This window comes from Anguilla anguilla, chromosome 10, assembly GCF_013347855.1.
Source record: "Anguilla anguilla isolate fAngAng1 chromosome 10, fAngAng1.pri, whole genome shotgun sequence".
In the NCBI taxonomy this organism is placed as follows: Eukaryota; Metazoa; Chordata; class Actinopteri; order Anguilliformes; family Anguillidae; genus Anguilla; species Anguilla anguilla.
Window position 1 is genome coordinate 28,809,368 of NC_049210.1, and position 25,787 is coordinate 28,835,154.

General features: G+C 38.3%; 1 protein-coding gene across 3 annotated transcripts in view; it reads right to left on the reverse strand.

Moving 5' to 3' along the window:
- The window catches only part of zgc:158398 (uncharacterized protein LOC568894 homolog), a 42,936-nt gene that overhangs the window by 16,735 nt on the left and 414 nt on the right, over positions 1–25,787 (reverse strand). For 2 of the 3 annotated variants that reach the window (XM_035378594.1, XM_035378593.1), the window contains exons 2-4: positions 21,874–22,050; positions 12,633–12,909; positions 1,963–2,107 (exon numbers count right to left, since the gene is read on the reverse strand). In XM_035378594.1, coding sequence (XP_035234485.1) covers positions 1,963–2,107; positions 12,633–12,909; positions 21,874–22,032 — 581 coding nt within the window. In that variant the 5' untranslated portion in view covers positions 22,033–22,050. Of the gene's footprint in view, positions 1–1,962; positions 2,108–12,632; positions 12,910–21,873; positions 22,051–22,311; positions 22,447–25,787 lie in introns of those variants that run through there. The other variant, XM_035378592.1, reaches the window with a different exon arrangement.

A 25,787-nucleotide genomic window follows, 5' to 3' on the forward strand; every position in this document is an offset into this window, starting at 1 on the left:
TATGATGGCTAGTCTAGCTAGCTAACACAATGAAACCACAGAAGAAAATAAGACTTTCATTCAATTATTTGACTCGAGTGGCAGCGACATTACAGTGGCATACCTCCTGTTGGGAGGAGGTTTTTCTCTTTTTGTTAGACCAACAACTTAAAATTGTTGGTTGGTCTTTTGTTGCTCCTCTTCTCATTTTGTACGCCGGCTTGCTACGGCTCGCACCAGCTACTACTGCTACTAGACGCGGGAAGAGGAGGATGGGTTGGGCGCAACCAAGTCTTACAATACAGAGGCGGGGGGTTGAAAAAATGTTATTCTTTGCTTGCTAATTACATTGAATCGAGAAAACCAACCACTTTAGTTAATATTTTTAATTCATCGTGATGATATGATTATTTGGGGGGGTTGTATTGGCCGGTTTTGATTATTGGGGGGGTTACAACCCCCCCATCCCCCCCGTAATTTACGCCCATGCTGGCATGTGTATACACGACATCTATGATGTTAAGGATGACTGTATTGTCTGATCTAGATGACCTGTAAAACAACTGTATCAAAATACATTTTTGTTTCTTTTTTATTTTTATTATATATATATGTATTTATTTATTTTTCTGTCTTAATTTTTATTTTTATTTATTATTATTATTATTATTTTTTTGTGATTACCCTGTGTTATTGTATTGCTGTTTTTGATGTGTTGTTCTATACTCCTACCAAATAACTTACAAGTGCAATTATTTTATAAATGCTGATTACGTTGAAAATCCAATGAACAAAGTTTGAAAAAAATTAAAAATAATCAAAACTTGTGATTACAAATATGTAATTAATTGAATTTGTAGTTTCATTGCCCAGGTGAAATGAGGAGCCCAGTTCCGCTCTGTACTCATCCATTTTGCGAACATAGTAGTTCCCAATATGAAAAAGATTGATAAACAACAAGCTATGTTATTGTTTTGTCTGGATGGTATACCATTAGGTAGCCTAAAATTAAAGTTCATGTGTGGGTCATACTATCCTTGTAGCCTGTAGGCCATAAATTCCAAATGGAAACTCACCACACCTGAGGAGTGCCATTTTGCAAGGCACATATGCAACATATGCAAGGAGCAACTTGCCACTCCAAAGGGGTTTAGTTTGTTCAGTTTAGTTTAAGTAGGCCACGCCATTATTTTTTAGAATTTTTTTCTTTTGTCTGAGCAAAAGCTGACCTACTGAGTCATTTTCTTGCTTTCAATGGCATCATTGACATTGTTATGATCTTCCCTGGTTCTATTTTGTTTAATAAAATTTTCCAGATACTATTGTCATCATTTCTTAGTTAAGCAATATAGCTACAGGTTTAATGGGATTCATTTGAACAAAATTTTTGGAAAAAGTGACAGCCCTATTCTGCACCTCCGGCACAAGAATGTAAGTTTCCTCTTGGAAGAGGCTTCTTCTGATGAGTGAATCCTCATCTTCGATTGTAGTGGTAGATCATGGACATTGGCAGTACGCAGGCTCTTAATGTGAATGAAAATAGGTAATTTCATTGGCTATTATTGAATTCAGCTGCAGCACACCCACTTATAATATATTCAGCCTAATCCAGCCCACTTTCCACCTGCGCCGTGCGCCATGAGCGGTACACATAGTACACTCGAAAATACCAAAATTCAGCCGCCATGCCCAGTGCGCCTCCCTGTGAAGTTCCAGGAACAATGAGTGTTTTGTACTGCTAGGCATGAGCTGAATGACTTTCTCGTAGAAGAATGTTACTTTATCCCTCCTGCGGAATCTGAGATGCCCGTAGATTCTATACCAAAGACAGTGGCTCTTCAGGTGGTGCACACAAGCCTAATCAGGTAGCAAATGACAGTATATTGGTGTTTACAACTTTTTGGCCACTACCTGTAGTTTTCCTCTACCTACCATAACTCAATACATTGTGCTATGAATGGAAAATCTTCATGAATGACTCACGGAGTTTGAGGTAGAATGTATGCAGGCGCAGTGACCCTCAGGCATGTAAATGTTGATCCAGTCTCGCCACTCAACCCATTGTGTATCAGTTCAGGCTGAGAGTAGAACAGCAGTGTCAAGTTCAGAGACTCGTTTCCAGCAGAACCTTTAAATGGAAAGAAAGAGATAAGCCCACATACTTCATAAAGGAGACCTCCACAGGAAAAAAAAACTCAATTTGAAAAACTCAAAATTCTGTGAATTATGAATTTAGAGTATGCAATTACTAATTAGTCTCACTTGGGGCTCTATAACTTGTCTAATTACCTCCTCTTCTGTATCTGATGTTCTCCTCTCTGACTCTATTCACTCGCTCTCTTCTCAACTTCTGACACTCATAAATTTCTCACTAGAAACTGTCCAAAAAAAAGTATTATATTTAACATATAGTGCCATCTCAAAGCAGACAAGACTTTTTATATTACACACTAGAGTATTTGGCATGCTGATCACACAAAATCACACAACATCAGTGAAAGGCTTTAGGTAAATTCAAACAATCACAAATGTTAAACTGACAAATATATTTGCAGGAGGTTGGAGCAATCTACCTAGTTAATACTCAGTAGGAAGAAAGCTCTTTTGAGTGACATTGGAAGCTAGCAAACTTAACCTTAGCAGCTCACATACTAAATATCCATAGCTTAGCTACCTTCACACAAAACAGGTTAATACATACTACTTAAACTGGCACAATGTATTGGTAATCCAAAATAGGATCTTCACATAGGGTACAATATAATTTTCTTGTCTTAACTACGTCGCATGGATGCCAAATTTACAGCTTTATAACTCTAGGTGTGAGCATCACAGAGACGTAGAAAAAGGCTCAAATTAAGCAAGACAGTTGTACCATTTAGAATATAATAATTTAGTTAGAAATTAATTGCCAGAAATGCAATTATCTTGGTGAAAATGCAAAAAATGTTGCTGTCCTTCAGTTTGAAACGAAAATACTGAGAGATCCCATATGTAGAAGGTAAAACTATATGTCCTGGATCATGAACTCCTTGACCACAAATATGCTAAATCTGAGGGTAACTGCTAAAGATGTATGAAGCAAAAAGTCAGCAGTGCACACTCGTGTTCTCACTTTTGCATCATTTTTAAGTGAGAATGAATCTTTTCATCAGTATAGGGATCTAAGATTTCTAGGAGTTCAAAAACCTGTCCAAAACCAAAAATGAAGAAAATGTGTTTTGTCCATTATTAAGCATATACATTTGCCCCTTTATGGCGATTTAGATAAAACATTGATATCACACTGAAAAATAATGCAAAACCATTGTGACACACTGTATCACACATACATAAGTATTTCCTACTTGTATGTTTTTCTATACTCTACAGTATGACATCTTCTGTTGTATGGGAATGGGATGACATATTTCCATTATGATCAAGGGAATTTTTTATCTAGCACATATCATCACACAGTGAATCTGAAGGAGTATTTCCATTTCCATTCCATACTAACAGCGAGGGCTGTAAGTTAGCCCCAATACAAATGTGCTGAGCATTAGCAAAGGTTAACCGTTATTGCTTATGGTCAAAGCAAATATACAGCAATATCAAAAATATGACACAACGTAATACGTGCATGTTTGTATACTGTATGTACTAGCTAGACTTCATGATTCCTCTTTTTCAGACCCACTCCCTAAAGAATTTGCTTTAGCCACACTGATGAGTTGGCAAAATTAGTAAAATCTTCCAAAAACTAACATAAAAAATTTTTGGTGTGGAAAGAATATTTTTGTGAACTACCAGATGGGCACTATTGTCCAGTGTGTCACGTTTGGGGGGTATAGTTGCAGATGAGACTGCTGTGAGACCTGCGTGACAATGGTGGCACTCAGTAACTCTGTATTTAGTATCATTGTAGTGTATCGTGTACTAATAAAGCTAAACCAAGTTTGTTGTTTCTACTCAGTTTGGTTGCAGAAGCAATGAATGTCTGAATTGACCACTAGGGGGCTTGCACAGAGGGGTTAATGAAGCAACAAACCTGCTCAGCAGTCACATGTACTGAAGTAAACGTGTGGACCTGGCTTTTGTATGAACAGCAGGTCAGGTTTTTACCCGTGACCATTGTGTGGTGTGAATGGGTGAAATGCAGGTTGTGAACAGGTGCTCAATATCCCATGTCAACCCTGGGTATTGTGTGAAAGGGGAATTTGTGTATGTGCTCCAGTTAATGATAATTGGCATTACTCCAAGTTGTATAAGCATCAGCTATAGCTGCAGATGATAAATGTATTCTCTGCTCAAGTACATGAGTGAACCAGGGTATTTCGTTGGAACAAAAACCAGCAGGCAGACCGGCCCTCCAAGCATCCCTCTCCCCAGCGACTTATTTCTTCCAAATGTATGCATATAAACTAATCTAAGTCGGTATTGTAAATGGTACAAATGTCTTGCTTCATTTAAGCTATTTTTCAAGTCTCTGTGGTGTTCACATCTGGAGTTATAAAGCTTTAAATAGGGTACCCCCTAAATGGGCAAGGATTGGCCAGATTTGGCATGTGCACTAAGGGGTTAATGAATCTATTTCAGTAGACTGATTTACGTTTATTATCTTTGAACTCAATAAAATCTTCCAAATTGATTAGTGTTACATTTATATTTTTGTTCAGTATAGAAATTATTTTAGGTATGTAAGGATGATCAGTGGCTCCTAACAGATTGAGCTCCTTTCTTTTGTTTGTACACCTTTTTCATCCTTTAGTTTCGGTTTTCATGTTCTCTGCACCCTGACTTATGTTAAATGAACCTCGCCATTGTCTGGCCATGTAATCAAACATTAGGTAAATGCTCTTTGATATTGAGAAACACCATCAAATGGCTGGATGAAAACTACACATTGGTAATTAAGTCTTGCACTTATTTAGGCTAACTTGATAATGTAATTTTGTCGGTAATAACGCTTCCTAAAGCATCGGTACATTACCAAATAGCATCATACTCTTGCAACCCCTTATAGCATAATTCTAGGTCAGCCTTACATTTTCCAGTAGTAGCCAAACATGGTAGCCTATAGTAAAATAATCAAAGAATAGCTGGAGAGGAACACATTAAACACAGTACAGTATTAAGCACTGAATACAGTATAGACCCTTCAGACAAAACCCATTGCAAATGATACGCAGATCAGGCGAAATATGACAACAGTAGTTTTGTTATTCCAAACAAAGAAGTGGTATGCACCCGATAGCATCAGAATTTTCCACTTTACCATAATAGTAATAGTTTAGTGAGCTATATAAACGGCAGCATTTGTGTAAAACCGCCTCCCCATTGTATCAATATTCACATATCACTCAATTGTGATACCACAGATAAAATCTTTTAAAATCAACTTTAATTTTATTTTTAACTGCACTCAGGGTACTTATAGGAATGGGAAGAAATGGCTTCTTAGAATATTGACAAATTCATAACCCAGAAGATCTTCAAAAGCAAAGTCTAACTTTACACAGACTTTATTTAGAACTGCAATTACACTACCAATTTGCAAAGCACCGGAACAAAATTATGTAAAAGGACCAAACTAAACATCAAATCATTGAACTCTCATCTAAGAGAACAGAAGCATACACAAAGAGCGAAGTCAAAAGCTAAAATATATAATATCAGTAGCCCAAAATGTAGCAAAGCGAGCAGCCAAAATAGCCAAGCATGTAGCTATGTGAGTAGCCAAACAAAGAGCCATGCATGTAACAAAACCAACGGCTAATCATGTAGCTGAGCAAGTAGCTTCACCTGTCACTAAGCCAATTGCATTGTACAACGCAGGTAGCAAAGCCAACCACATTGCAGGTAGTCCAGCAATTAGCGCAGCAGTATGCCATCTCTTTTGATGTCATCACTGAAGGTCTTGATGAGGGTGAGAATACCACTTTGCTGGTTGTCGTCTCTGGCAAAAGTCTTCAGGTCATTCATATAGAAGAGATTGTACAATTTGCCATGTTGCAACATCCATAACTGCTGTTATTGAGCAAAGTACTAAGTGGTGCTACTGCAATGCAGATGAGCAATGCTGAGAGTGAATCTCCTTAGAAGATCTCACATTTAATGTTGATTGGTCTAGATGTTAGTGACCCACCCATATAGTGGGAATTAAGGGTGGTCTTCCAGGACCTCATGCTCTTTCTAAATGGTAAATGGACTGCATTTATAGAGCGCTTTTATCTATAAATTTATATATCCAAAGCGCTTTACAATTGATGCCTCTCATTCACCCACTCACACACACTTGCACACCAACGGCGAAAGGCTGCCATGCAAGGTGCCAATCAGCTCGTTGGGAGCAATTAGGGGTTAGGTGTCTTGATCAGGGTCACTTCGACACTCCCAGGGGGATCGAACTGGCAACCAGGCAACCGCTCTTACCTCCCGAGTCATGTCGCCCAGAGGTAAAACACCTGATGGTGATATAGCAGATCTTACACATTTCCAATCTCCTCTCAATCTAGAAGTGTGGCACGCTGCAACTGCCTTCTTGTAACTGATCCAAGCAGTGGTCACGTTCTTCTTTTTTTGATTTTACCTCTTCTATAATCGATTTACTGATGAGAAGTTGGTCCTTGCATCCATAAATGTCTCTGTTCCACCCCTTTTGTTCTGCGGGTAAGAAGTTTTTACTCTCAAGGAATGTATAAATCCTCTCAGTGATAATGGAGGTGAGGACCTTATTCATGATTGGCAAGCAGTAGTTCTTTGGGTCCTGGGTCTCTTCATTCTTTGGAAGTAGATAGGTGATACCTTGCATGAGCCAGTTAGAGCATTCTTCTTTATTCTTAATTTTTCTGTATACTTGCGCAAGGTCCCCCTGCATATTTGGCAGGTACTTGATTCAGAAGTTGGCTATTCCACCTATTCCTGGGGATATCCAATTACTGGTCTTCTTGATGGCAGTAGTAGTCTCAGTGGTGATAACTGACAATTCTCGGTTTTCCAAATTCTTGTACCGTTTATCCTACTTTGGAATTCAGGTGGCCCTCTTATTGTGTCATTTCACATTCTCCCAGAAGTTAGTCCAGAACACTTACTTTTAATACCTATTATAAGCCAGTCATTTAATTTTAATAACTCAGAAAACTGACATAGTCTAAGTATTGTCAACTATGTTTTTCAAACATCTGTATTTGTCCAATGTTAGCAAAGCTACCCCATTAAAATTTAAGCATTCCCCTCTTCATTTGAGTAGGGGTGTGAAACAATCCAGTGTACCGAAAAATCGTACCGAAAAATGGGTTGTTTTAGCCCTGGATGCTGATTTCTTTACCGCGACTTGTTCTAATGGCTGCTTGAAAGAGAAAGTGCTATCTGATATAGGCCTACGTTGGCTAAGTAGATACATCGTTTTCTCATAAAATGTAGTCGATAAAATAGTACTTCTTTGAGACATGTAGCCTAAAAAAAAGTCTTGTTTCATTGAAAATAACCAGCACATTTAAAAGTGATGTTCGATTATTATCTATTTATTATCCATTATTCCATACCGTACCCACTCTCCTCCCTACCAGCAAGAGGAATAAAGCCACGCCCTCTGGGGACGAGATTGTACCGTACCGTGAGCTCTGTATCGTGATACGAACCGTACTGTCAGTTCAGTGCACCGTCGCATCCCGACATTTGAGTGAAAATAATTATGGTCTTCTTCAATATCATAGTGGAAAATATTCTGATGGGTATTACTGTATCACCTTTAAAAGATTCAGTCCTTTACATTCTAATCATGCATGTGTGATAGTATGCTGCAGAGACCACATGCACTCCTATATTACATACTGGTTTCTAATGCAGTAATTAGGTCAATATTTAGTAACAACATTAAGACTTTTTAAAAGACAGTGGGTTGTTGTTGCATCATAAATGTAATTGTAAGCCTTCTTTTTTTTAAATGGACAGTTCAACCAAAAATTAAATTAACGTACGTTTCCACTTACCTCGATTACAATCTGTAAATCGAGTTTCCCTGAAATGTTTCCCTGAAATGTTTTCTAGATGCTCACTGCAGCTCACCTGGACAAACTTTGCGGGTTCATCTTCGTGTGGCCTTATAAGGACTTTATCATGATTTTAGTTGTCTGTAGATTCCCAAAATGCACCAGGACTCCCCAAGTCTATTTTGCCGCCCCGAGGTTACAAAATAAGGAACAGTTGGCGATAAAACAATGGTATTGTATAATTGTCTATAGAGATAGAACTGTGAGATTTAACACCTTCAAACTGTATAGTGTGACCAGATTGATTGAACATTTTACAGTAAAAACATGGAATGAATCCAAATAAACCCCCACAGCTCATTTTCGGGTTAAAGGGTATTTTATACATGTTTTTTTATTTGGTTTCACCATGTAGAAATTACAGCACTTTTCCTATTTCAGGGCACCATAATGTTTGGGACAAATGGCTTGTTATGTTCCCTTGCTCTGTGAGTCCGTGTGCATGTGTTAATTCCTTTCCTGCAGTTGGAGCTGATTGGGGCTTGATTGCTTGCCAATGCGCACCTGGATCCACCTAAGTCAACTGGATAAAGCCTGAAGACACCTCGGTTGAATGGGTTTTTTGAGAGACTCCTTTTTGACTCTGATGCCTTTCTAACACTCCCTTTACTTTTGTGTTGCTGCTGCTACCACATTTTGTTGTCTGTTTATGTTTTGTTTTGGTACTTTTCTGTTGTAGGTTGCAGGTGGTCAGGCAGTTTCTTTGTTTTAACACGTTTTTAGATGGTTAGGCCAGAGCAGGAAAAGGTTTGCCGGAAGACTCACTCCTTTTGCTTTGCCCCGGTAGTGAGGTTTAGAACGGTGCTTTCTTTTAGATGAAGAGTAGCCTAGCTCTGGTCTGTTTTCTACCTGAATCATCCTGTTAACCTATACATGGTAATGTGTTCTGTTTTTTGTCTTATTGGTCGTAACAAATATTATATTTTTGTTACTATACATAGATTTTGACTTTGTTTTGTTTGTGGCATTTGTGTTGTTGTCCGTTGTTGCGCCCGGTTATTGGAACTCGTGTTGGCTTTTGGGATGTAACAGGCTCCACAGATGGTTCTCATTAGTCAGATATGTTCAACTGCTTCCTTAGTGCAGGTATAAGACAGCTTTTAGTATCGAGACAAGGAAGACCTCTACAGTTGATGACTGAAGAATTCTCACCATAATGAAGAAAAACCCCCAAACATCTAACCGTCAGATCCGAAACACTCTTTCAGGAGGCAGGCATGGATGTGTCAGTGACTACTGTCTACAGAACACTTATGCCAACCATGGAAACTATGCAAACCACTAGCCACTAATACAGGATAGCCAGGTTACAGATAGCTAAGAAGTACCTAAAAGAGCCTGAGTTTTGAAAAAGGTCTGGTGGACAGATGAGACCAAGATTCACTTGCATCAGAGTGATGGTAAGAGCAAAGTGAGGAGGCCACTCATCTGTGAAACATAGTGGCCAGTGTATTATGGTTTGGTGATGTATGGCTGCCACAGGTACTGGCTCACTCATCTTCATTGATGATGTAACTGTTGATAGCAGCTGCAGAATTAATTCTGAAGTGTACAGAAGCATCTTATCTACTCAAGTACAAGAAAAAGCCTCCAAACTCATCGGACAGTGCTGCATCCTACAGCATGACAGTGATTCCAAACATACTGCTAAAGCAACAAAGGAGTTTTTTTTTTACTTTAAAACAGAAAAATTATTGACTGACCAAGTCATTCACCCGATCTGAATCCAATTGAACATCAATTTCTTATGCTGAAGAGGCAACTAACCCCTGAAATGGATGGCTGCAGTACAGGCCTGGCAGAACACCACCAGAGAAGATACTCAGCACCTGGTGATGTCTATGGGTCACAGACTTCAAGCAATCATTGCATGCAAAAATGTACTAAACATTCATACTTTCATTTACATAACTGAGCTGAGAATGTGCACTTTAACCACATCTGAACTGGTTACAAATCTAAAACTATGGAGTACAGAGCCAAATCATTTAAAAATGTGTCTTTGTCCCAAACATTATTTATTTAATTGTGTTAAAATTGTGTGGATTAATTTTATGCATAGTGTCTATTTAAATAAACATAACCAATATTAACTAACACCACACCAGAACTAGGGCCACCAGTATGCTTCCCCTTCTTTTCTTGCATGGTATTTTAGTCCTCTGCTAGAGGATGCAATAGCCTCTTTGTCAAGCCCATTCTTAAACAATTATCCCATTTGCACCACTGATAAAGTAACTGAAAGTAATTGGCATTACATACGCACAGATGTTTACAAGGACAATCATGTTAAATTCAGTTCAATTACTTACTACTGTGACTATGCCACAGTGTTTTCATATGTTGTACAGGGGTATGAAAGTAGATTGCAGCTGAGGTACAGTGACGTGAAAAAGCATTTGCCCCTTCCTGATCTCTGCTATTAATGCATATTTGTTACACTGAATGGTTTCAAATCTTTAGACAACATTTGATATTAGACAAAGGGAACCCTCAATAAACACACAAAACACATTTTGTATTATTTAATTTAGTTAATTCAAAAAGTTATTAAACACCCATATCACCCATGTGAAAACTTCCCCCTTGAACTTCGTAACTGAAACCAAATGCTTCCTATAATTAGATATCGATCTTCAAATTTCAGCCCACTCTTCTATGCAGAACTGCTTTAATTCAGACAAATTGGTAGTTGTTCAAGCATGAACTGCTTGTTTCAGGTCCTGCCACAGCATCTGCATTGGGTTCTAGTCAGGACTTTGACTAGGACACTCCAAAATTTGGTCCTGCTCAGCCAATCAGATGTGGACTTGCTTTTGTGTTTTGGGTCATTGTTCTGCTGCATAAACCATTTACGCTTCAACTGACAAACATACTTCATAAGAATTTTCTGGTACAGAGCAGAACTCATGGTTCCTTCAATAATGGCAAGTTTTCCAGGTCCCAAGGGAGCAAAGCATCCTCACACCATCAAACTACCGCAGTGGTAGTTTGACTATTGGTATGTATGATATTCTTACTGTGAAATGTTGCATATGCTTTACTCCAGACATACTGGGACCAGTGCTGTCCAAAAAGTTCCACTTTTGAGTTATCTGTCTACAGAACATGACAATGATTTCGTAGGCTGTGTGTTTAGGGTCAAAGTATTCATCAATGGGAAGGTGTGATAAGTTTTGGACTGGCAGTCAGTTGAGCATGCATTTCACTGGCTGAACAGGAGATTGCAGACAGAAACCCCCGAAACAAAGATCAATTGAAAGCAGCCGCAGTGAAGGCATGAGAAGTTATTTCCAAATAACGATTTGTGATGTCAATGGGTCATAAAGTTGACACAGTTATTGAATTTAAGGGCAAAAATGGTAAACAGATGCATTAAAATATAATTTGAGATCATAGCTTTTGAGATCATCTTGTCCCGGGCAGTGGTGTAGGTTTTGTTTGAACATTGGGGGGAACACATTAAGCGGGGGTCTGGGGGTCTTCCCCCAGGAAATTGAGGGTCAAACACTTCATTTCCTGCATTCTGGTGAATTTTTATGCACAAATTTGTGCCTTTTCTGCATCAATTTATGGTGGAAATGTAAAGGAAAACACAAAATGCAGGGGGACAAATGCACATGTTCTAAATATTGAGGGGGAGCTAACGTTAAAAAGAGATATTGATAGCTAAAACAAACATGTAATTTTATAAGACGTGTCCATAACGTTACACAAAATATTGGCTAAAATACTAACACTGCAACATGGGGAGTCACATAAGTGAACATCACATTCAGACAGTGTACCGACAGCTATTAACTAGCTAGCTACTTATCATACTATCAGATATCATAGTTCATTCATTGATAACTAGCTAGCTAACAATGACGTTAGCTGGCATATTGATAGGTAACGTTACAAATAAGATTACCGTTACCGTTCTTTCCAACCCCTGGGATTCACTGACTTTAGCTGACGTTGTCATAAAAGTTTTCCCGACCGTAAAAACTGCCTGGCTTGTTTACATTTTGGACAGATGCTAGTGGGTAAATCTATCGCTGTTTCTGTCGCAGAACTTTCGACACAAGCAAATTCAGAAGCGCTATCCTAAAATTTCTTCTTACCATTTTTATTTCTATAAGGGTTATGGGTAGTGAAGTCCATAGTATGATCGGCTTGAGCAATCACCTCTAATTGTTGACTACATATCCCATTTGTGCTTTCGTAAGCGCAAACTTTTCGTGGCTATGGGGGTAAACCACTGCTACTGTGTGAAGAGGGGAGTCAATAATTCACGTTATGTTTACAGGCGTTACAGTCCTTTCCGCATAATTTTGAAGTCATCTTTTATTGCTGTTGCAGCCTTTACTGAAAGTTTTACATGGGAGAGGGATCAGTTATGGTTGGGGGGGACAATTAGATTCTTTACAAACATTGGGGCGGACACGTCCCACCCGTCCCACTTGGTTCTTACGCCAATGGTCCCGGGCACGAGCAAGACACACAGCAGGCCTGGTTCCAGCATAACACATAGATTCAATCACACCAAATTGAAATAAAAACTTCTTTACTTAGTAAAACAATATTTGGAGACGAATCGAAATTAGTGGAGCTGTACCTAACAGCAGAAAGTCTTACCCTTTAACCCAAGCTCACTTCCCTGTAGCACGGCATGAAGATTTGCTGGGCCTCGGCCCTGGCTACTCTCAGCCAAGGCTAATGGCACCAAGAGAGACAGATGAGTGGAAGCAAGAGGAATGTGGGAGGAGTTCAAAGGGATCCCAACTGCTGACTTGTGATCCACAAACTGAGGAGAGGAAACTGCATGTTCCATAGGAAAAGATGGGGCATCAGTTTCATTGGCAAACACACAGAATTTCAGGTCTGCGATAGAAGCCAGAATCTGGTTCCAGTCCTGCAAACAAGAAAGGAAAGGAAGTAAACAAGCACAAATTAAATTATTTTTAACTTTTCAGGAAAAAAAAAACTTTTTAAAAGAAGTAACACAAAAAGCCTATCTTTAAATAAAAAAATGTACTCACAAAATTTAAAAAAACAATCTGTTAAAAGATCAGGGATAAACACTCATTTGTGATTTCCACCCCCCCCCCCCCCCCCCCCCCCCCCCGTTCTCTCTAATTTCAATGCACAATCATACTTATCCGAGCTAATTCCTGCAAGCTCCACTAATGAATGATTCAGGACAATGCAGACTGACGTGCTTTCCTCCGAAGCACATGATGTCAGTCGCATGACATCTTATCACACTGCAGTTTAGTATGATTTAGTATTACTATCTCCTAACTTTTGATAACTTTCATATACTTGCTTGATGGATAAGATAACTCCTAATCTTGCTCCTCCTCCAAGAAAAGAATTCATTTTACAGTTTTCAGATATGGCTAGGAAAACTAGAAAGTCCATTAGAGGTGATTGTGTAGTTCATCACAGACCATGAATTTGGTCGATCAGCATTTTCAATCAAAGCAACAAATATTTGGAATGCAACACTTACCAGTATAAGAAAATGTATCAGTTTTAAATCATAATTTATAACTTGACTTCATGGCGGAAATAAAATGAATCGTGTGAACAGTTATGTAGTAAGTACTGTGTTTCTTCCTTTCTAATTCCATGCACACTGTCTTTTCCGGTTACCTGCCTAGGGACAACAGATGAATATTAGCTTGATAGCGAATTCTGGGACAGTCAAGTGGCTGCCCACTGTCCCTATCAAATAAATAAACAAGCAAATAAATAAACAAATAAATAAATAAATAAACAAATAAATAAATAAATAAATAAATAAATATAGATAGCACCAGAAACGACTGAAACTACTACTGCAAGTCCAAATATATGAGTATAACCACATTTAACAGCTACTTTTAATTATGAATACAGTATTGTATATGTACCATTTTTTATGGATCATGCTATAGGGAGGAAGTTTATGGGTAGAGTTTAGAACAGTTAAACAGTAATGTCTAGAATGATGAATAAAGACATACCTTGAAGTGAAAGAGACCCATTTTAGACCACAAAATTTGCTTAAAAGTAAGCTTCACAGAGAACTATAAATACCCCCTCCCGGTTGTATGCCTCCGCCAACCAAGGCAAAAACATGTTTTGTGAGGTAACAGTGACCTTGACCTTTGACCACCAAAATCTAATGAGTTCATCCTTGAGTCGTTTGTGCCAAATGTGAAGAAATTCCCTCAAGGCGTTCCTGAGATATCGCGTTCACGAGAATCGGGATGGACGGACAACCCGAAAACATAATGCCTCCGGCCACGGCTGTGCCGTCACAGAGGCATAAAAAATGTATTCAGATGTACCTCTTACAAAAACCCTTTACAATCCTTCATGTAATGTTTTTAAATAATTGTCCCATGAACCAAAAAAGAGAGCGAAAAGTACAATAGCTGTGGTTAGGAAGGCATATTTTGGATATGTCATTTGTACCTTGTTAGGTTGCTTGTTAGTTTTAAATCATCCCATTTTTTCCTCATATAGTCAGCCACAAACAACTGTTTCTGAGATAATAACTGATTGAAAATTTCCGTGTGTCTGTTGAGCCCACATGAACCCCCAGCCTCATGTGGGGATATCACCAGGTATTGGCAAATGTAGTAAGCCTTAATTGACCTTAAGACATGAGGTATTTGCAAACATAGTAAGCGTTCATTGACCTTAAGACATGTTGTACTGCAGCTGCAACAAAGAAAGTGTGGTAGTGTGTCAGACCCACAACAGAAAATATTAATCAACTACAGAAAAGATGACTAGTTCCTTGTCTGCTATTTGTGACCGCTACTGTATATCCATTCCTACTTCATTATGTTCCATTCATATTTATGCAGGGGGTTTAAGTGCCCATCATGACACTTTGGGCTCTATTTTCCAGAATGAGTGTCATGCGGCACATGGGTGCAGTCAATGGCGTGGCACGTGGCAAACTGGGTGTAGCTTGTGATTGTTGGTTTTTTTAGGATAAGTTGCGAGAAGCATACTGTGCAAAATGTGTGATGTGACACAAAACAGGGCAGGGTTATATTGAATACATTATCAGTGGCTGTGGTGCAGCTGAATTTATTAGTAGTCAATCAAATGACCTCTGTCCATCCCCTTTAAGAGCCATGCACATTGCCTACCACTGTAATGAAAGATGGGGATACCAATATACTAATCAGATGTCTCTCACAAGACATTCTTTTGCTGGAGGTCCAGAGTTGGGCTGTCAATTTTTAGCAAAAATTGAGTTCTAACTAATCTCATAAATAAGAGAAATTTGTTTGGATTTAAAAACTTTAAAACTTCAGATGTGAGCATTACAGAGACAAAGCATCAGTCAGTTGTTGAATAGTGTGTCAGAGTAGACAGAGACACATTTGCACTTGGGTAATAGCACCTGTTGTTGTGGAATGTCTGGCAAGGGTTTTGTAAAGAAAATGGCACAGACTACCTGTGTTTCATTACTGAATCTTTTTTTAATGCAGTTACTTTAAGCCCAAATATTTAGAAAAGTGGAAGGAGGGGGATAATAACATTTACAGCGTTGGAGTAATTTCATATTTAAAGTCCCCAAAGCCCCATGGTGGCACTCTGGCCTATCTAGTGTTAAGGGAAACTGTCTCTCTGCAGGTGTGTATCTAAATTCAGGAGGAGAAAACATTTGAAGAGAATGAATTATTTGAGTGTTGCCGAATATGGTATTTGTATTCGGCACCATCCCTACTGTGAAATGTGTGCATTCAATGGTAAAGCCCCGAAATGACCAATTAACCAGATGATGGCCTGCGCCATACGCCATACATGTGGTCTGGGCAGTCAGGTGGCGAATGGTGCAAATGACAGAATGGACTGACCCAAAAATTTTAAGGAGCTGCCGAAATTGCACTGCGCCATGCAATATTGACTGACATAACCCAAGCAGCGGCTCTCCTCCCACTTCGGCACATGGTGAGTGACAAACCGCTCAGGTGTGTTAAAATACATCGCAAAAATTCCTTTTTGCCAGTACAATAGTTTGCAACACGCTATACACCAGCCAGAAAATACAGCCCTTGATGTACAGTAATTGGTTCACTATCTGTAAAATTCTCCTTTCCCTTTGTCAGAAAAAATACATAAGAAGGGTTGAAGTCCTCTTCTTTTTTTAAAGAATAAATCCAAGGACGTTATACTTATCTTATACATTTGTTAGACCACACTTGGGAGTATTGTGTGCAGTTCTGGGGACCATACTACAAGCAAGATATATAGGCTCTGGAAAAGGTTCAAAGAAGAGCAACCAAATTATTTTCTGGTATGAAAGATAAAAGCTATGAGGAAATACTTAAGGTGCTTAATCTCTAGTTTAGCAAAAGGAGACTCGGGTGAGTTGATTGAGGCTTTTAAATTCATAAAGGGGATCAACAAAGTGAAATATAAGAGATTCTTCAGGTTGAGTTCTGTTAGTAGAAGGAGGGGAAATAAATGGAAATTAGCAAACCACCGAAACCGGTGAGCATCAGAACTGCCCTATCGGCAAGTAGAAAAAATAAATCTTGGCTGTAACCCCATCGCGACCCTGATTTCCAAGAACATACCTTGCAGGAGTACATATACCTGCTGGGACCATGGATCAGCTGACAAGCTGACATCACTAAACAGAGCAGGGACTGGATGTCCCCTTCTTGCCGTTAAGTATTAAAATGCATTTTATTTAGCAGTGACATCAATCAATAGGCTAGCGTAAAGCTTGTAGTACCCGATTGAGTCACCTTCTTGCTGTTTGTCTTTTTGTTTATCTTATGCATGTGTTGGTCTGGGATAACAAATTCCCTGACCTTGTTGTTTTACCCTGTTAAAACTTTATCTCATGAGACACATAATATAGGGGAGCATGTCACTAATCCATAACAACATAACCTTTGTTAAATGGCAATACTGTTAACTTCAATATTTAGTCGTCAGAGATTGAGTCATATATTATTGAGTCATATATTATCCCTCATGTTATGCATATGATTGTTTTCAGTTAGCCTATTCATGCACTCATTACAATGGCTTATGATTAAAAAGTCGACTTACAGAAAGAGTCATATAAGCAATTATATGAAATATCATATAGATCTTATGGTAACTTGGCAAATGTATTTCTGACGGTGTACCTTTAAAAGTCTAGATTGTCTAAATGTATGCTGTTTCACCCCATGCCATGTCCCTTTTGAAATGTAAGCTAGAGCGGATAGACTTCAGCTGTGGTATAAATAAAAGTGCTTTAGGGGACTAAAGGACCTCTCGGCCTGCATGGTCAGTCTTGGTATGGACTCCCTGATCCTAACTTATGATTGGCTATTAAATAAAATCTTGGATGGAACAACAGTTCTTTGTCTCTGAAAACTATATAAACTCAATGATTGAACTTTAGGTTTTAAAGACTGTACTTATACCTCTTCCCGACCAGTCGTATTATTAAATTATAAAAAGGAGCTCCTAACTCATTTGTTATCTTTATGTTCAACACCATCATTTTTGTTAAGAAATTCCAATTATCATCGCCAATAAAATGCACAGTGGTTTAGGGTTTCATTTGAGGCATTTCTGCCAGCGAGAGAGAAATACCTGCAGGGTTCTGACAGTAGGGGGCAGCAGCATTTTTCCTCATAATGACTGCATCCATTATTCAGCATTGAGAAATTGCAGTTAACGTGATACCACAATGCATTTCGGGATGACTCGCCATCTTTAGAAGAATGCTTAGCTCTGTGATTTGGAGATACAGTATCATTCAGTATTTGGGGAAAAATAATGTCCCAAATAATACTGGGCTAATATTTTAGGATAAAGGTCAGCATAGCCGCCAATTGAAATATTTTTATGGATCTGGTAACTCTCTTATCATATTACAGTATAATGTCTGCAATGTAATAAATGCCACAGTATAATGAAATAACAACATATAAATCGCTAACTTTCCAGAAAAGAACGGCTGTTCATACAATTCTAAAAATGAGAGGATTCCCTCTTCCGTGTAATCACTCTCAAGGGATGGACATCACAGCACACTGGCAGCAGGTTTGGAACAGCAGGTTGTGAAAAGGTGTATATTTTGCCCATTTGTAATACTAAAATACTTTACAGAAGATCTTGATAAAGACCTACAAAATCTTGTTAAAACTAGTTTTTTAAATATATGAAAGTATGAATAAATATGAAGTCTTAGTGAGTAGTGAAATAGTGAGTTTTTCTGGTAATAAAATGTGTAACAATGCATTCAATTCGATTACATTCGATTGTTAATGCATTTCTGAAAAAAAATTAATAGCTATCGCCTAATTTTGTTTATTTAATTGTTAAATGACCGGTTAAAGTGAGCCCAGATGCCAATTTCATTTTACGTTTGTGATTACACACATTGTGATTACATAGCGGGAAGAACGTTAGGTTAAAAACAGTAATCCAGGTGAATGTCTTATTTAAAACCAATATGTTCACAGAAGCACCAAGACAGTAAATCATACCCAGGGTAGCCTACTGTAAGAGAGAAGTCAGTTGCAAGATTTAATCAGTGCTTGCAGCAGTGACATACTAATGCTAGTTCTGCTGCAGCTGCAGAGATATTTGGCTTTAAATGAAAGCACGCTGAACCCAAGCCAAAAAGTTACTGCTCACAAACATTAATCCAGTGACACTGAAGTGGAGACTGATAAGGAACTACTGTAGTTGTTTAACAAACGCAAGAGAAATGAAGGTGGCCATAAAACAATTTAGCTGTCACTTGGCTGTGATAGTTAATAGGTACCTACTACTTGTTTGTGATAGGTACCTGCCAGCTAGCTAACTAATAAAAATGTTTTCATGAAATTTTTTAGGAGTTAGGTGAACTTCTGTGTATTTTATTCCAACAAACTCAATAATATAACCTAAGTCTGACAGAATTACTTAAAATTTAGGACAGTTTACTGAAAATAAATGTAGGCCATTTGTGTCCTTTTCCTCACACCCAACTGCCAGACAAAGTTAGGTGTTGAAGTGTGAACATGCCTGTCTCTCCTCTGGCCCACTATTTAGCAACTGAATTACGGAGAAGAGGAGGAGGGATATTATTCTCTGATAATAATTCTTATTCTCTGAGCATCAAACATCAGTGGAATAAACTATCTTCACATTGTAAGCTAATGTAGGCTATTGTACTACCATGGAGACACACAAACTAATAGGCTATATTTGAGAAGCGCTTTAATTATATTAAAACAGAAACAACAGAAGACCACAGATACTGTAGGTAAAGCACTACCTCAGCGGGATGAAAGAAATCTAATGAAACTCGGTCCAGTGAAATCACAATTGCTCATTTAAAAAAGAAAAGGAACCTGCGTGGTGCAGGTTGAATGGAGATGTCCAAATAAAATTTCGTTAAGATCATCACTTGCTTTCTAGCGAATGTGGTAACAGAAACAGAACATTACAAAAAAATAGTATTTCTGTGGGTTTTTACACAAATGTTTTAACACTAGGGAGGCTGTGTTTTTATTACTTCCTATTACTGTCCAACATCACCACATCGTCTTCTCACCCAAAGCGACCCAATTTCATAATTACAAAACCGTATGTCGCAAAACATATGGTTTTATTATATTGAAATAAAGAACACATCTGAATCAATTCCGAAAGTTACAATCCAATTCCAATCGTTTACACTTCAGCAGTTGTAATCTATCCCGTTTATTCAAAGTTTCAGTGAAAAACCAAAAATACTTTAGAGGTGTTACCACCACAAACCTCATTTCTATAACTACAATGCACAATTGTCCCCACCTTATAGAGGGTATGCACATGACGTCACAGTAAGTGGAAGTCACTGCAGTTACACCCAGAGTGGCAGAAGGACTACTAGAGTGGCAGCGATAGCGTTCAGCTTGACTGCCACGAAAACACAAAAAACACATCTAAAATGGGAAAGAGCTGCTGTGCGATTGACTGTACAAATAGATTCAACAAGAAATCGGAGCCCAAAAATCCAACATACCTGACACAAAATAACAACCGCAAATCCACGTTTTGGTGCCTGGATTCGAGCTGTTACTGCGAATTGCAGCGATCCATTTGTTTCTATTTTCTTTAGCTTTCGGCAGTCTGTAAAAAGATAGCTCCGATTTTTTGTTGAATGTTCATGGACCACTGGTTCCTTGGTAAGTTGTAAGGATCACTGTCGAGCCCAACTGCCTTTAATTTAAGCAGATAATTGTTTGTAGGTTTTGCAATTTCCTCTACTAAAGGCAGCCATGTCGCAGCATGTTTTGCCACTCAGTCTGAATGAGGGGGCATATTCTGGTGGAAAAGTGACGTCAGTGCATACCCTCTATAGTCTTCATCAACTTCATCATTCAATGCAATGAATGATGAATGACTTTTGTGTGATTATATGTGTGAAACAATTGTGCAGTTTGTATCAAAGCGTCGGTCATAGAATTGCACAATACCGTGCAACGAGAGAGTGACACATTCGCACCTGGCCGCCAGGACATTTTGGCAATTTTTTTCCATTTTCCAAGATTTCATCAAAAAATTAAAAATAAATAAAATACAGATTTTCCAGGAAGTGTAGGAACCGTGTAAAGGATAAGGCTGCCATAATTATATATTATATATATAATTATATATTAAATATTTTCTTATATGACGATATCCTGGAAAAGACCAAAATCTAGGCTACAATTAAATAAACAAGTACACCTATTGTCAGTATAGCCAACACCAGGTACGGCCTATCCAATATCCCCTTAGTCACACAACTTCACTGTCGTCCAAAAAACTATTAAGACAAGTTGCTTCAGTCAGCATAATTCATCACCACGATGAACCAATCCTTTGTACTTCTTAGCAAAAGTTTTTAATACAGCTATGCTTTTTTCTAATTTTGGCTTGCCTATTCACTACTGCGTCGAATCTATACAAATGTGCAGCACCGACATAGGCTTCTGAAAATAGTCCCCATCGAAATGAACATTTTCCTCCGCTTCAAAGTAAGTTTGGCAGAAGGGTGACGAATTAAAGGTAAAACCTGAATAAATGAGCGAGGAAACATAACGAATAAAGATGTTTCCACACAGGTGTACTGCATGATACAATTAAGCAATTAACATCCTATCATGCTCTGTGGCATGTATAAAAATGCTAAGCAGGTCGAGTTGACCTCAATTTTGGAATATGGCAAGCGGTAAAGATCCAAGTGACTTTGAAAAAGGGTTAATTATTGGGGCACGGATGACAGGAGCTTCAGTCACAAAGACTGCTCAACTGGCTAGTGTTTCGATAGGAACAGTGACTGAAGTAACATCTGCATTTAGATCTATGGGAAAGACATCAGTAAACAGGGCCGGAAATTGTAGTCGAGAGCGCACATTCAGTGACTGTGATGCTTGTGGATTATTGCGATATGTAAGGAAAAACAGAAGAGCAACTGAGAATGACAATGCAGGATGTGATCAGGCTGTCAGCAAGAACAGTCCGTTTACAATTACATATGGAAGGAAATTATAGTAAGGTTGCTGTGCATACACATGCTGACGTGTTCGACAGCACACTCCACCACATCATGAAAACATCAAATGAGGGAATATCGTTTGGAAGAATGGTGCTCCATCCCTCTAGTAGAGTACCAGACTTGTAAAATCTATGCCAAGGCCCAATGAAGCTGTTCTGACAGCGAGGTGTTGGGCCACCACGAGCTAAGACACTTTATGTCCTTTAATTTGTCACCCCTCTATATATATTATAGTGAGGTTTGGTCATGTTTATATTTGGCCAGGTTTATTCAGAACACATAAGTTCAACAACCAGTTAAAATTCTGTATGTCTGTAAAGATAATGCAGAAAGAATGAAACTCACCTGAGTTATGTCTGGGTTCCTCACATAGTGAGCCTTGATGTATAATCCAAAGCTGAGAAAAGTTATAGCCAATGAGAGGAGACACATGAAAAAGATGATGGTTGGTGGGTGACGCTCCAGGTAACTCCTAAGGTTACCAAAAGGTTGCCACATTCCCATGCCAAGTGTCAAGAAAACCTTGAAAGAAAGAAAATCTACAAGTTAACTGGAGTTTGCATGTTTAGCATGACAGTGCAGTGCATAACTACCTGCCAGTAAACATAGTTCGGTTACACGGTCACACATTCCAAGTAGATTGCTAAAATGTATAGGTTAGACTGTCGTAAAATTTCTTCTTACCGTGAAGAATCCCTGACTTGTTTACATTCTGGACAGATGTAAACGAAGTAAAACTATCTATATACGAAGAGTCATGAATACATGAATACACAAGCTTACTTGAACTGGGAGTTTTTGTGTTGTTTGATGTTCTTCTGGCACTGAGGGGAGTTCAGGAATAAGCTGCAGTCCTATTATCATGCATTTTCAATGACCTCTCAATAATAATAATAATCTTTGCCGGTGCATTGTGTTCGGCATTTGTTCTGAAACTAGTAACCAATTCCAGAACCAGTTCTCATTTTTGGAACCAGGTAATATAATCGGTCCCAAAATCCATATAAATCTAAATACATTTAAAATGTTTCCCATGAAATGCTGTAAGCATGTTGCTATATTAATTAGGGACTTCACTTGCCGTTAACCAGAGCCCAGAAAAAGAGAGCTGTGTTCTCTCTGTTCACTCCACAGCTCAAATTTTAGAGCAAAGGCACATCGAGGAGAGTCTCAATCGTTCGGAACACTGTGGGAGTTAGTACGAACAGAGTAATAATGCAGGATGCACTTTTCACAGGTAAGAAGTTAAAATGTGAGTTAAAGCATGTTATCTCATTATTTTTGTAGGCCAGTTCACAGAAGTCTGCCACTTAAGGGCTCATGTGTAAACTTACTATTTTCACATACTGCTAGTTATGAAAGTTTTTGTTTATGGGGGAGGAGAAGGAGAAGGAGAAGGAGAAGAAGAAGAAGAAGAAGAAATAATGGTAAATGGACTGCATTTATATAGCGTTTTTATCCAAAGCGCTTTACAATTGATGCCTGGCATTCACCAGAGCAATTAGGGGTCAGGTGTCGAACCAGCAACCCTCCGACTGCCAGACCGCTCTTACCTCCTGAGCTATGTCACCCTTATATATATATATATATATAAGAAGAAGAAGAAGAACCACCTAAGTTTGGGGCTTTATTGTGTGGATGTGTGAAGTTATTTCTGAATTCTGTCTGTTGACATGAGTTCAGACGGTACAGAAACTAATGTTGTTAAGAGCTGAGAATCTGTGGTAATTTCTGTATGAGACCCTGAAAACTGCCAAACTCTCTGTGCTGTATAAGTATGCGGCATGCCGCCCCGCCAAGGCATAACTTTCCGGAATGTTACATTTCCGGAATGTCTTACATATTATGAAACAAAAGCTTAAAACCGTAGCCAACAGCATTCACTAACCAGAGAACATGCTGATGAGGAACACAACAGCTAGGATACAAGTTAAACATTAAGCTTTTGTTTCATAATATGTATCATCTCTTGGACTCAAAAGTAACATTATCTTTACTTCTATACAACTTGGGCATATGAACACAGATATATTTGCATGTATAGACAAACGATTGCTTTGTATTTTGTAATCATTCAGCCGGGTTCATATAAAGCTAGCTATACTGACAGATTCTTCACTCAGCCACACCAATTAAAATAGAAAAATGTTTGATTAAATACAAGTGTTATAAGAATGCTAAATAAATCCCAATTAATCATTTATGTGTAAAGTTGTTACTTTATCAGCCTAAAATGAAAACCTTTTTTGCATTTAATGTTTTAATGAGTTTTAAATTTAAGTTTGGACACACCTGCTTAAACCAGTTTTTTCATGATTAAAAATGCTTTACACTGTATAAACTTATCTATAAACACTTAATATTTCATTATATGATATCTGTACTTATACAAGCAGATAATTATATGTTAATTGCATTCAAAAGTTTAATTTTTAAATGAAAATGGAATACACCCCATTCATTTTGAAATATGGCGGGTGGTCTTTATTTTTTTTAAATATGAAAAATTCTACAGGTCCTGGAGCACCTGTTAAGATAGATGTGATCATGAACACCAATACGTACCTAGATATTTAAATAACAAAACAATGCACCCCCCCTCCCAATGAGCTTACAAGATTTCCATTTTCATTTAAAAATCTAACTTTTGAATGCAATCCACTTACGATTATCCGCTAGTACATATATCATAAAATGAAATATTAAGTGTTTATAGACAAGTTTATACAGTTTAAAGCATTTTTAATCATGAAAAAACTGGTTTAAGCAGGTGTGTCCAAACTTTTGACTGGTACTGTATGTATATATATATATATATATATACATACACACACCACAGTTTTGTGTTCCGAACTCAAACATGTTTCTTAAAGAACTAAGCAGAATAAAGCCATCACTGTGCCGTAGCCGGAAGTTGTTTCTGTGCTCCGTCAGAGCCACAGATCAAATCAATTTCACCACGTCAGATATTTAATCAGGGCAGCATAGTGCAGTGGATACTACTGTTGCCTCACAGCAAGAAGGTCCTGGGTTCAAATCCGGCCTGGGCCTTTCCATTTGCATGTTCTCCCCGTGTCTGCGCGGGTTTCCTCCGAGACTCTAAACTGCCCATATATGAGTGTGTGAGTAAAACAGCAACTTAGAGGAGGCCTATCTACAGCTAAGCATATCAAAATACCTTACAAACCTTAGAAAGAGTAAGTGCGTCTCAAGGAAATAACAGAAAACGGAGCAGGACAGGAGGATACACAAATTGCGACCTAGGGAGCTCACATTCTACGAGCTTGCTGATAATTTTGAGAAGCCTCGTTGGATGCCCGTCAGAGTACATAAACTGAGGACATTTATGTTGTATTTCTGATGCAAGGGTCAAGTGACTTGAAACAATTTAGAAAACATTGGGTTGCATTTCGTTGGAATACAGCTTCTTTAATTTCGGTGAGGCAAGATACCCTAAATTGATTTTGGTACAGTAAATTGGTGTCATTTTGATATCAACACTTTTAATGGCAGGCCTAGATTTTGCCAATTTGAATGAATGAGTTATAGACAGTGCCTTGCATGTCGTAAGTTGGAATTTTTGTACGTTGAAAACGTGTTTTTTAATGAGATTATACCATATGATAGGGATAGACCTAAAGGCTAAAGTGCACTTTGACACAGTGGACCCTACAAAGGTCTATAAGCACACCAATATAGCTTACTTTCTTAAAATAAAAACTATTATACACTTCAGGAAAATATTCTTGAGCTTATACCTGAACTTCATTTTTGTACATCAAGAAAGCTCAAGTAGGCTAAGCTACAGAAAATCGTGCAAAAATACTAAACTAGTAGTAAGCCACTTTGTTCTCACTGTGTGTTTGAGTTACTCTTGAGTTTTATGCACTACAACGTGAACCAGTTCAGTCCCAATTGAAATATGATTCATTGAAAGATTTCGAAAGTACTGCGAGGGTCACAGCAATATATTCGCATCTGTCCAGAATGTACACAAACCACTCATTCTTCAATATAAATTTTACGACAACGTGTATTTACGTTATTTTTCTGCCTCAACTTTGGTGTACCGTTCATTTAAATTCAGCCAATACACAGTTCAGTTTCAAAAGTTCACGCTGATAAATACATAAAATTACGACGATACATGGCAATACGTTTGGAATGGGAAAAGGAAACTTCCGCAAAGTGCCCAAATGGGTGGAAATATTTTGAAGCGATATCTTCCTAACGTTCAGCCTACCTCGTTTGGTTGATCA